Below are 14,136 nucleotides of genomic sequence, written 5' to 3'. Positions count from 1 at the left end.
CTCATACACAGGTATCTGTGTGTGTCCCTCAGTCCAGCATGCACTCTCTCCAATCCGGGACCCCTTGAGGGATGTACAACTGCCATTTAGACCTGATCCCTGGGATTGGGCCTAAACCAGCAGTCAGACATCCCTCTCACAATCCTGGACCACTGGCTCCTAATTGCTCACCTGCCTGCTGGCCTGGTCACCCCTAACTGCTCCCCCGCCAAACTGATTGCCCCTCACTGCCTCTGCATGCCAGCCTGGTCGCCCCCAAATGCCCCCCTCTGCTGGCTTGGTCTTCCCTAACTGGCCCCCTTGCCAGCCTGATTGCCCCCAAATGCTCGCCCCTGCTGGTCTAGTCACCCTTCACTGCTCCCCCACCAGCCTAATCGCCCCCAACTCCCCCTCCCTGCGGGCATGGTCCCCCCCAACTGCACCTCCCCTGCCTGCCTGGTTGCCCCTAACTGCCCACCCTGCCAGCCTGGTTGCCTCTTACTGCCCCCTGCTGCCGGCCAGATCGCTCCCAACTGCCCCCTCTCTGCCACCCTGGTTGCTCCTAATGCCCCCCTACCACCAGCCTGGTCACCCCATGCAGCCTGCTTGTTCAGTCATTTTGTCATCCCTCACTAACCCCCCTGCCAGCTTGGTTGTAGTCAGCCATCTTGTGAGGGTGTGAGGGTTAATTTGCATATTACCTCTTTATTATATAGGATACCTGATGGTGCAATTCATTAAAATGAGTATTGGACTTAAAGTAAAAGAGTTATGGATTGAGCCCTGGCCTGTATGGCTCAGTTTGTTGGAGCATCATCCCGTGCATGGAAGGTCTCGAGTTTGATTCCCGGTCAGGGCACAGACCTAGGTTTCAGTTTTGATCCCCAGTTCGTGTGCATACAGCAGGCAACCAACCAAAATATCTCTAATATCAATGTCTCTCTATCTCTGTCTCTCTCTCTCTCATCCTCCCTCTCTAAAATCAATGTTTTTAAAGTTATGGATTAAACTTTAGCTCAACTACAATTAGCTAAGTGATATTATACAGTTGTGGTACATTAATTGCATTAATGACCCTAGGTCTACCTAGTCTGATTTTGGCCCTAGGCACACGACCTGGTTTGGTTATATAATGCAAGTAGAAACTTGTAACGCACTTGCACAATTAAGTTAGCCCTCTCCCTTCCATCTTTGCTACTGTCATGAGAATATGTCCAAGTTAGCCAGATGGAAGAATTGGGTCACCCTAGGTGAGCTAGCTGTCAGTCAATGTTCAACAAATTAGGGAGTCCCAAAACAAGCCAACACATAGCTGATTTGAGATATGAAGATAATCTAGCAAAGATCACCTGGCTCCAACCAGATAAACTATTATCTCATAGAATTTAATAAATGTTTATTTTGGTATGCCACTAAATTTTTATGATTATTATGTTGCACTAGAGGCCCAGTGCACAATATTTGTGCACTCAGGTGGGAGGGGAAGTTGGGGGGCATTTCTCAGCCTGGCCTGCACCCTCTCGCGGTCCAGAAGCTGGGACGGCTTAGGTCGGGGAGAGGCTCCCGCCACCACGGCTGCACTTGCCAGCCATAAGCCCGGCTTCTGGCTAAGCTGCACTCCCCCTGTGGGAGTGCACTGGCCACCAGGGGGCAGCTCCAGCATTGAGCATCTGCCCCCGGTGTTCAGTATGCTCACAGAGACCAGTCGTTCTGCTATTTGGTCTATTTGCATATCAGTCCTTTATTATATAGGATCATTGTATAAATGTAACACTGACATAACAATAGATACTTACATTACCTATCCAACATTAACTCACTTGGGTTTTTACCCTTCTTAAAAGAATCACAATTTTATTCATTTTTCTATCCTATTTTCTATCCATAGAATGTCCTAATTAGTTCAAGTCCCTTACCTTACTTTCTAAAAGCCTTACATTTTTACCTTTGATAAAGACATATACAATCCATCTGGAATTAATTCTGTTATGTGGTATGAGACAAAAGTCAAGATTTATTTTTTACTATATGAATACTATTTGCCTCAACATCATGTATTGAAAAGAGCCCTTCACCACTGCACTACAGTGTTACTTTTCACATAAATTAATTGACCATTTTTCTATGGTTCCGTTTTGGGCCTCTTGTTCCGTTCTGATGATCTATTTTTTATTGACTTTATTTGGGTGACATTAGTTAATAAAATTATATAGGTTTCAGGTTTCTACATCATCTATACATTGTATTGTGTGGTTACCGCCCCAAGTCAAGTCCCCGTCAATCACCATTTATCCCTTTACTCTCCTTTATTTCCCCCCAACACCCTTTCCCTCAGGCAAGCACCATACTAGTATCTGTGTCCATGAGTCTTTTTTTTTTCTTTGCTTAACCCTCACACCCTTCTCACCCAGGCCCCAGCTCCCTTCCCTCTGTATCCATGAGTCTGTCTCCACTTTGTTAGTTTATATTGCTTATTAAATCCCACAGATAAGTGAAATCATATGGCTCTTGTCTTTCTCTGACTAGCTTATTTCACTTAGCATAATACTTTCCATTTTTGCAAATGCTTTTGCAAAAGGTAAGATTTCCTTCTTTTTTTATGGCTGAATCATATTCCATTATGCTTGGATACATGAAACAGATTCACAAATATTAGAAGGGAGGGAGGTAGGGGAGAGGACTGGATAAAAGAAGGTGAAGAGGTTAGCCAGAGAACATATATGCATAGAAATGGACACAAAGTATGGTAAAGGCTTGGGGGCGGGGGCTGGGTACAGGTGAGCAAAGGGGGTAAATGGGGGACATCTGTAATCATGTTAACAATAAAAAAATCAAATATAAAAACCATCTTAAAGGTAAATCTAATAACAAGGTAGATTAATAACAAATTCCTCTTGAATCAGCAACATACTTCATGGATAAAGAGCCACTGAGACAGAGGAAAAATTGTAGCTCTATATTACCAGTGAATATTTGACTCAGACATTGTTTACATTTAATTTTCAAACAGCTTTAAAAATCAGTTATTTGGTTCCAAGTCCAAAGCAGTTAGATCCCATGTATCAGAAGGTCTTTGGAAAGAAGCTTACCACAGATATACTGAAAGCAGAAAAGAATAATAATTTAATGCTTCCTAGTTAAAGATGAACAAAAAGTTATAAAAATAGCAGTATTTTAGAACCAAAACATTTAATAGGTTACAGCTACCTAGACAGAAGACAATCACCGTTACATATCTGAATAGACTCCAAATAAAGTATTTCAGTAACTACAATATGAAAATTTCTAATTTTAGCTGAGTTTTAAAAATCTGAAATCAGGTTTCATTCTTTGTTGTAAAGAAAATAAGGAAGTGTGAAATTGACTTTGGAAATTGTATCAAAAATATTTTTTAAGGTTTTAACACTTAATATAACATTTTTGCCTAGAAATTTCTCTTCCTATTACACTATCCCTCTACTTGCCCTCACAATCAAGTTCATCATTAACAACAACAAGCTACAATCACTGACTCCACTGCCAAAACACTCAGGTTTATTTGCTTTCATTGTGCACCACACCAAGAAAGACTATTTTAAAGCGTGAAAGCATTGAGAGAGAAATTTGACACAGCAGCAAGAACCTATCTTTTTGACTCTTTGATTTTCTCATTGTGATTATAAAAATTACCTGTCCATTCCCCATTTACTTGTTAAAAACTTTTCTTCTAAGTAGATGTTTTACTGCCTCCTTCACATCCTTGTTTCTGAGACTATAGATTAAAGGATTCATCATCGGAGTCATCACTCCATAAAACATGGATATAAGTTTGTCAGTAGCATCCAAATCATCTGAATTGAGTGTCTCTTTAGACTTGGGCTTCATGTACATGAAGAGAATAGTTCCATAGAATATTATCACCACGGTCAGGTGGGCTGAGCAAGTAGAGAAGGCTTTGCTTCTACCGTCAGAAGTGCGGATCTTGAGGATGCTGGAGATGATTAATGAGTAAGAGATGACAATCAAGAGCAGGGGCATCAATGTGAACAATGTCGTGGCCACAAGCATGATGAACTCATTGTCTGAGATGTCAGCACAGGCCATCTTCATGACAGCCAGAATTTCACAGGAGAAATGATTGATGACATTCCTACAAAACGTCAATTGTACCACAAGTGTAGTTTGTACTGCAGAGTTGATAACCCCTGCAAACCAGGACCCAGCTGCCATGGCACATAGGACTTCTTACTCATGACAACAGGATATCTCAGAGGGTTGCAGATAGCCACATAGCGGTCAAAAGCCATCATGCCCAAGAGCACACACTCTGTTGTTCCCATGGCCAAGCCAAGGAACATTTGCACCGCACAGCCAGAAAAGGAGATGGTCTTTCTTTCTGAGAGGAAGCTTACCAGTGTGGGAGGAATGGAGGTGGTAGTGTAGCAGATGTCCAAGAAGGAGAGGTTCCCCAGGAAGAAGTACATAGGGGTGTGAAGGTGGGAGTCCACAATGCTAATTAAAATAAGGGTGCCATTGCCCAGAAGGATGACCACATACATTATTAAGATTAGCACAAAAAAGAGCCGCTCAAGCCTTGGGTAACCAGAAAGCCCCTTTAAAAAGAATTCCACCAGAATGGTTTGGTTTTCCCATTCCATTTCACTTTTTCTCTTTTACCTGTAAAAATTCAAATAATTTTTTAAAAAATAATAATTTATTTACTATGGTTAACTCCAAGTTCACCAATGCATAAATATAAAAGTCTTCCATGAACCCAGTAAGAAGGAAAAAAGAAAACAGGGAAGGGGAAGAAGAGAAAAAAGGAAAGGGAGTAAATAAATTTAGAAAGAGAAGTATGAGGGAGAAGCTATTGTATCAATTACTCTTTCTGTTCCAGCAACTTCATACATTTCCTCATTTAAACGCCACAATAATTATCATTTTAAAGATAAGAAATGTATCTAAGCTAAAGCAAGAGAGTTTATTTTAGCCTGCAGTCATATATTTAAAATTAACATGTAGCAAAGGCCAGACTCAAGCTCAAGCTTGTTTGTTTTCCATAATTTATCTGGAATTTTAATGGGCTATAAAATCAATATGGAATCCATTATATCAGAGATTGGGTTAACTTGGAAAGGCAATATAGGTCCTGGGTGAGGAAAACTCAATAGTAACCCACTACATAATAAAACACCAAAATAAGTGTATCAACCTAATGGGAGGATGGTTAGCAATAAACCAAGCAGTGTTTATTGACTGCCTGATTATCCAAAAAACAGGTGCAATTTATGTAAAGCCCAATAATACGAAGTCTTTTTCTTACAACGTATATATACTTTTTTGGTGAGATATAATTTTTAAATTTGTATTTTCTAAATAATTATACAATAAAATTGATTTTGTCTATTTCAGTATGCAGTTCCATGAATTTTAAAACATATATAGATTCATGTAATTATCACCATAATCAGGACATGAAACTCTCCAATCACCATAAAATCTCCATTGTGCTCTCCCTGTATAGCCACCCTTCCATCCACTCATAAATCCTGGAAAGACTTATATTTTTCTATCCCTACAGTGTTACCTTTTCCAGAGTGTCATATAAATGGAAATATATGAGCCACAGGTGTCTGGCTTCTCTCAGTTAGCATAAAGCCTTTGAGATTCATCCAAGTTGCTACTGCTGAATAGTATTCCACTGTATGGGTGTACTATAGTTTGTTTATCTATTTACCCGTTGAAAGACATTTTGAGTTGTTTCCAATTTGGGGCAATTATGAGTAGAGCTGCTATAAATATTCATGCCCAGATTTTTGTGTGATCAATTTTCATTTTTCTAGGGCAAATATCCATAAGCAACATACTGAATGATATGAGATATGCATACCTAAATTTACTAGAAACTGCCAAACAGTTTTCCATTGTGGCTATCTCATTTTTGCACTCCAACAAGAAGTGTATGAGATTTCAAGTTGTTTTCCATCCTCATCAACACTTGGTATTGTCAGTATATATATTTCTTACACATCCTAGTAGGTATGCAGCGATATTGCATCATAATTTTAGTTTGCATTTCCCTAATGACTAACATTTGGGGAATTTTTTCCCATCTTTATTTTCTCTATAGTAAAGTGTCCTTCATGTATTTTGATCGTTTTCAATTGGGTTGTTTTCTTATTGTTGAGTTTTGAAAGTTCTTTACATATTCTGGCTATGAATCATTAATCAGATATATGACACATATTTTGTCTACAAGTCTGTGATTTGTCTTCTCATTCTCCTAATGCAAACACATTTAGTTGCCATTTTAACTAGTTGCTTCTTAAATCCAACTGAAAGAAACACTATGATCAAAGGGACATCTTCTAAAAGTTCATTGACACCTCTTATCTTGGGTGAATCCTCTGGAAATAACTACTGCCATCACTCAGGGGTCAGGAAAGGTAGGTTTTGCATTCAAAAAGCTTGACTCAAAGTCTCAGACCACTCCTTTTAATTTTCCCTCAGAAATAGAGCTTGCCCACCTGCTCTCCCCCGCCCCAACACACATACTAATTTATAGCAATATCCTTATTCATGGACACAAAATCCATTGAAGGTGTTCTAATTCATTCACAAAGCAAATAGGCACTTAACATGTAGACCATTTCTCCTTATTCAGCAAATTGACAGAAAATTTTAGGTCTGAATTGAATCCTTTAGGAGTATTTCAACTAGCTTCTAATTACCTATATTACCTTTTGTCATTATTAGGGCACTTCAACTTTTGTTCTATTTTGTCCTTATTTCAATCAGTTCTACCTTTTATACTTTGAGATTCTTTCACACCATAAAAATACGTGCTTCTTTTACTCTGAGTCCCAGATCACCTTCGTAATGCTAGCCACCCAAATCCCAATTCCCTGGTAAATGATGACTGAAAAGCAATTTCACTGTCTCACAATGCAAGCTCACTTTGTCTATTAAAAAGAAAATGTATGTTTTATTGAATTTGAGACTTTTACTGACATACAGATGTACTTTAGAGCAAGTCTTTCTACACAAAGTTTCTATAAACAATAGAAAACTTCTAGCATGAAGTCACAGGATGTTAAAAATATTAAAATTCAATAAACACAATTACCCCCTCCACATCCCCAACCACAGAGAGGAGCAGGCAGCTTTCAAGCTTGGAGGGAAACTTGCTGTGAGATGGCTTTCACAATTATCAGACAGAAGCTTAAGCACCACACCGCCTAACAAGAGGGTGTGGTGCAAGTCTGTGTTACAGAATCAGCCACAGGGGACTCCACCTCCTATTTCCCCAGTTCTGCTTCTTCCCAACCCTATCTTGACTGGGGGCCTGCACGAGCTGTCAATTCAGTCCACACTGCTTCCCTCAGTCTTCACTGAAAGCCCTTGTTCAGTGGATTGGATCAATGATAGGCCTCTGGCTCTGTGCAGAGCACATGGACATATACTCAACATGGTTTCTATATGGATTAAATCTGTCTATGGCCAGCAATGACCTCAGAGCTAGGGTCACTCATCCATGGTCCCTCTGCTTACAAGGCCAGTAACTAGCTATGTGACCTTGGGCAATTAACTTCTGTTTCTCAATATCCTTACCTATAAAAGGATCTTAATAGCATCATTGTGGTGTTCTGGGGAGAGTTAATAAAACAATGCAAATAAAGCATCTACCCTATGGCAGGCACTATTTTGGTTTCCTTCATCTCCCCTTTACTTACTCTTTTTTTGAGTCCTTTTACACTTCTGTCCCCAGTTTCATGCTCTTACAAGAATACATTTAAATTTTTATAATCAGACCTGTAGGTAGCTCTCTTCTTTAACCAACCGACTAATATTCATGACATCTATGATATGACATGGATGCACATTATACCAAACTCTATTCACTTTGCAATGAAGGGCATTATACAACTATAGCAAAGGCCAATGCCATTTAAAATAAGGAACTCAAGGGGTTGACATTGTTTTGAAGAAAGGCTATTTCAATTCATTCATCTAAAAGTTAAATGAAAGTGTGTGTGTGCGTGCGTGAGTGCGTGCGTGCGTGTGTGTGTGAAATATTATGTCTAAAGTCACCATAGGAATACATTACCAACAACAAGAAAGAAGAATTAAAAGTTCTCAAAACCATTCCCAAAGTACTCATGCAAACATAACTATGAACGTCAAAATTATTTCCTGTTAGCTAAGAACTCATTGTTCTTCTTCATTTCCTTTTTGCACAGATCAAAAGATGTATTCAAGACCAAGTAATGAAGTTTTCCAAATAGCATCCTCAGTGTAGAAGCCCCAGGACAGGGACTGTCTGCTCATGATTAGCACTGGACATACATTTGCTAACTGAACCAAAGGGAACAGAATTAGTGCTACGAGGTATATTGTTACAGGATCAAAATTTTGGTGACACCGGCCTTTACATTCTGGATCAAGGGTACAAGTCTGCTGCCTATTTTATAGCAACCTTAGTGCACCAGTGAGAAATGACAACATTAGACATGAAGGCACTTGTACTGACGTTAAGGAACCAGTAAAGTATATTCAGACTAAATGAATCTCTATTTACTGTAAGGTAAGTTCTAGGCCTAAATACCCATCTTTTTGGATATTTAAATTACTTTGTATTTCAAATTACCTTTTGGTCATATTTTTTCATTTTTTTCTTTATTTTCTTACTATATCCAAGAAAATCTTCTTAGAATAATTTTAGTCCTATTCTCTTTAGACTCTCTACGGTAAAAGAAATATCCTATCCCAAAACACATAGCCTATTTCAACTCAGTTCATTGGACTGACATCCCCTTGGATCTATTAGTAGCATGTTTTCAGCAATTACCTCTAAATGGAAGGTCAACTCACCTCTTAGGATGCAACACACAGCCGATTGTTTTGCCTTGATCTTCTATTTGCAGCCTTTTGTACAAAATGTTCTGAGGTTGATGAACTTCTGAAGGTGTTACCATTGAGGAGCCAGAGTGTCACAGGACTTGTTGTCTGGAAAACATTGATGGCAAAGTTACTATTTCAAAATTGTTTTAAAACCTATACGGTACAGCCAATATTGATTACAAAGGAAATGTATTTTGGTTCTGCTAGTTCAAAGTAAGAGGAAAATGAGTCTTTGAGAATCTGGAAGATTCATTTGCCCTTCCAGCCCAGGTCGAAATATTGCCCCATTCTAAAGACCCAAGGAATTCTCCAAAGAATCTTCTCCAGGCTCAGGAAGGTCATTTAAATATTTCTTGCTCTCAGGGACTTATGCAATTTTCTAAGCCATAACTTCAAATTGCTTCAGAGGAAAGATGTTCAAAACTTTTGAAAACTTCAAGAATAATCCCTGAAGACTTAATTATATTAGATCCATTACTGTATTTCAAATAACCAATTGGAAGTCTTGAAGATGTGTCTTACCCCATTCTCAGTCTATAATCAGATACTTGCTGGAATCCTCACTCCAAACATATTCTAATGGCTTTATCCAGCCTTTTGTTCATGCTACCATGCCTTATTGATAATATAGTAGAAAGACCTAATTTAGGCACATTAACTCTTGGTTATAAATAATAAGAATTAGAATAAAAACTTATAAGGTTCTAGGCATTGTTATAAGCATTTTTATATATTGATATTTAATTTGAATTTGTTAAATTAGTAAGAAAAGAAAAAATTTATTTTACAAAATAATCTAAAAATGACTGCATTTGATTCAAACTCAGAATTTGCATGTGTTTATGTGAATATGAGTAGCATGTTGAAATTCACAATAAATTCAGAAATTTTGGAACCATATAATGAAAATGTAGAAGACATCGAGCTATTAAGTTTTCTTATTGTAACTCTACAACCTAACCTGTAACTTAGTCCCACTCCATACTGTAGGAATCCCCAAAGAATTCACCTAAACAGATATACCTATCACCCAAATTAATTGGCATAAAATCACCATCTATCTAATTTAAACAATTAAAAGGAGCTCTCAGTCATATTCTATATCTACAACAAGCAGTGCTCTCCTTTTCTTGAACTGCTTCACATAATAACGAATGCAAATGCAATTTGTTTTCCACAAAACCACTAATCCAGGAAAAATAGAGTTTGACTAAAGGTCTAAAAATAATGGGGAGGGGAGGGAAGGATCATAGCACTGGACAGGAAACAAGTTAAAACTGGTATTGAACATCATTGTTTCTGAAATTCAGTGACCTGATCACAAGGCATTGCTTCCTGGACATCTTTCTAAGGTTTCTTCTCAAGAACTAAGTTCTTTTCCCATTCCATCCTTCTCCCCAAGTCACAAGGGATCCTCAAAATCCTATATCCAACATTACTTAAGAGAAACACCCAAATAAATCACATCAGAATGATGTTTCAAGGAATGAATTTTTTTTTAGTTTTCTTGGCATAGAATAAACTTAATTAGTACTTTATTCAACCTATTTTATTAATGATAGGAAATAGTCATAATTTTACAAAGCCAAATAAGGCCCCTCACCAATTTTTTTAAAAGTTATAGTTATCTGTTATGACATCACTTAGGATGTAGAAAATATGTTAATGGGCATGCTGTGCAACTCAGAATCAATGTGTAATATCCAGGCCTAAAGAAGTTGCTTACACAGTTTAAATTCAGATTTTTCCCCCTTTTTTTTTTACTATGACTTAATTTTTCTAACATAATTAGGTACCTGTTTAAATTTTTCTTTTTTTAAATTATAGTTTTCTGTTATCCATATGTATCCATATTTACTTTAGAAATTTGGAAATTTCATAAAAGATGCCATGGTTAATTTTTGGAGGATATATCTTTCCAACCTCTATAATGCATGTTTCCTTGGTTTAGGTTTTGCATACAATGCTGAACACTAGTTTTTGTTTTTCTTTCAGTTAAACATAAATATTTTTTATTAATATAAATTTTTCAAAAATATTATTCAATAGTTGTAAAATAATCTATTAAGTGATTGATGTACTGTGATTTCATAATTCCCCATCATCAAAACAGACAAATATGAAAAACAAGTTCAAATGATAACATAACAATGATGGCAAGATTATCTAAAAGTCCAAGTTCTATGGGAAATAAATAAAAATTTGTTACATACTAGTCTTAAATTTTTTCATTTCCTTTATCCAAACAGATTATGGCACTCCATCTTATACAAGAAAACAAAGATACAGGAAACATTTCAAAGGCATTCAACACGGTACTCTTTTGAAGGACAAAATGTTTAGAATTTATCAGTTCCTTCTTAAAGGAGTTACTCTAGCATTATGAGAGAAATAAAAATAATGGCCTCTACTCAATTAATCAGGTTTTTTAAGCATCAAAAGAGATGGGTGGCTTCCTATAGAAATGTCTGCAAGTAAAAGCTTTTGGCAGCAATCATTTTAGGGCTGAGTACCAAATATACTACCTTAGTCACAGCATAAAATAATTATTTTCTCAAAATAATTTCTAAATAGGATTAAACATTTTGGAGAAGTTAAAAGAGAAGAAATGGCACTGGACCTGATTCATACCTTCCCTAAAACTGCTTCAGTGTAGACTCCAGACTACTGATGCTTATTCAAAGCCTCAGTCAGATATTTATACGCAGTATTTAATTTATTGATTAATTAAATCAAATTCCAATCTCAAACAGTACTGAATAGGAGTATATTTGGCCTATCCACCTCTTCCTGCTCTCTTTGTAAGTCTGCATAGTTTGGCACAGCTTGAATTGAATAAGAGTCCTCCTTTCCATACTCAATATGATTATAAACCTCCTTATATACCGACTAAATGGTCTGAGCATTGTTTCCTCAGAAAGCAGCATAAATTGTTGGCAAATGACTATCACAAGGCAAATCCTATATTACCTCCACAATCATTGTATAAAAAATATTAAGTAGTACTCATCCATTAGATCAATTAATTTATTTATTTAGAGATACAGTTTGTAGCTGTGGCAGAATACCATGAGGATACAGAGCTGTTTTTAAAAGGACATTCTGTGATTCATTCACTCTAAACAGGAAGGTCATTTGCTAATATTTACTTTTTAATTCTGTTTTCAAATTGAAGACATTTGCTCCATGCGTTTTTATGAAAAACTCTGGTGCTTTAGTTGACCCAAAATCCATTATTTTAAAAATATTGGCCCTAACTGAAAATTCAACAAGTCTAATTATTTTCCTTATGGACAACCTATATGTAATTTGGTTGCTTGTATATCTAAAATTGTGAAGAACTTGAACCCATTTGCAATAAACCACACAGCAGTCTCACCTTCAAATCTCACTAGAACGTTCCATTTCACACTGTGTACTATCCAATTACCACTCTATACACAGTTGAAGCCGCAGTGGTGCTCTCCCAGGTTTTGAAGAGAGACAATCTAAGAGGCCTTGCTACTCTGTGTGCTCTGTGGGAAAGGAGCCATCAGCATCACCCTGTAACATGTTTATAAATGCAGAACTCAGGATTCACCTCAGCCCTACTCTTATCAGAATCTGTATTTTTCAAAGACTCCCAATGTGGTTTATAAATGCATTAAAGTTTGAGAGACACTCCTTGATTGAAAACCATCTGGAGAGATTCAAAGGAAGATGGTGATGTAGGTAAATGCCTGTACTCGCCGCCTCCCACAACCACATCTAAATTACAACTGAAACATAGAACAACCATCATCCAGAACCACTTGAAAGCCAACGGAATGGAAGTCCTACAACTAGAGAAGTAAAGAAGAAAACACACTGAGGCTGGTAGGGTGTACAGATGTGTGGAACAGGTTGGTCCGACACCCACATGTATGGTTTTTTTAAAAAATATATTTTATTGATTTCAGAGAGAAAGGGAGAGGGAGAGAGAGAGATAGAAACATCAATGATGAGAATCATTGACTGAATCATTGGCTCCTACACGCCCCCTACTGGGGATCGAGCCCACAACCCAGGTATGTGCCTTTGACTGGAATCAAACCTGGGACCTTTAGTCCACCAGCCAACGCTCTATCCACTGAGTAAAACCAGCTAGGGCCATGTGTGGCTTTTTTAATCAGGAGGAATATCATCTCTGCAGAGGCCACCAGGAGGAATAAGGGGTCCCAGCCCCACACCAGACCCCCAGCCCAGGGTCCCAGAGCTAGGAAAAGAAGTCCCTACAGACAGTAAGAAGAACGGGCTGTAAAAACCAGTGCATACTGGGGCTCGGTGACACAAAGGCTGCTGGAGACACAGCTGTTTCTCTTAAATGCAGGCACCACGAACGGAACTTACAAGCTCCCACTTCCTCTGAGCTCCAGCATTAGGGTGAGGTGCTAGGGAACACAGACACATATGAGGAGGAACTGGATTGTCTGGCATCAAGGCAGGAACTCAGGGTGACTAGCTCCCAGATACAGGTGCTCTCAGGAATCATTGTTCCTATGCTGGCACCTCCGCAGTTTCAGGGCTGACTGGCAGCTATTTCTGCTTGCTCCACCCTGGTGATTCCCTAAGATCCCACCTCATCCAATTTACAACTTCACCCAAGCTATATGCAGCAGCTTTTGCATATGAATGGCCTTTCCTTGCTCAGGATAAAAATCTCTCAAACCAATAAATGGCCCAAAACCCAGCACCAGCACCAGCTTGCCTTGCTTCATAGGTGGGCCTCATCTGGGCACTTCTAAACCCAATACAAAGAGGAGGAATCTGCAGATCTCTCTGTATCTCCTGCTGGGTGGTCCCAGGCAGTGGCTGACTTTGCACCTCCCTGGAGACCCAAGATCCAGTGTACCCTGTGGTCAGTGTCAGACCATATCAGATTACAACTCTACACATCCATAAGTGACACACTCAAAGGGCAGACTCAGTGAGCACCAAAGCCCCTCTGAAGCAAGTCCTGCTCCATAAGGGTGTCCCCTGCACAGCAGCTCTTCCACTGTAATTTCAGCTGGTCCCCACAGCCAGTTGGCCTGGAGGTTAATTCCTCTCAGCGCCACCAACAGCAATCAAGTCTCAACTACAACAGGACTGTGCTCACAGCCCACAAAGGGGTGCACCTAGAGCTCCCAGCTCAGGTGACTGGGGAGGCTGAGCCACTGGGCTCTATAGAACACCTACTACACCAGGCCACTCTACCAGCCCAAGGAGACATAGCAGCTCTACCCAATACATAGAAACAAACACAGGGAAGCAGCCAAA

General features: G+C 38.7%; 1 protein-coding gene across 1 annotated transcript; it reads right to left on the bottom strand.

The window, feature by feature from the left end:
- Window positions 1-3,663: 3,663 nt before the first annotated feature.
- Window positions 3,664-4,619, bottom strand: LOC102770114 (olfactory receptor 13C9-like). Its single transcript, XM_015567199.1, is given in 2 exon segments — window positions 3,664-4,187; window positions 4,190-4,619. Coding segments are annotated over 2 exon segments (951 nt in total). The 5' UTR covers window positions 4,617-4,619.
- Window positions 4,620-14,136: the final 9,517 nt, after the last annotated feature.

The sequence above is a fragment of the Myotis davidii genome, unplaced genomic scaffold (assembly GCF_000327345.1).
Source record: "Myotis davidii unplaced genomic scaffold, ASM32734v1 scaffold723, whole genome shotgun sequence".
Classification (NCBI taxonomy): Eukaryota; Metazoa; Chordata; class Mammalia; order Chiroptera; family Vespertilionidae; genus Myotis; species Myotis davidii.
The sequence above is the reverse complement of the archived record's forward strand: the minus strand, read 5'-3'. Positions and strand labels throughout refer to the sequence as shown.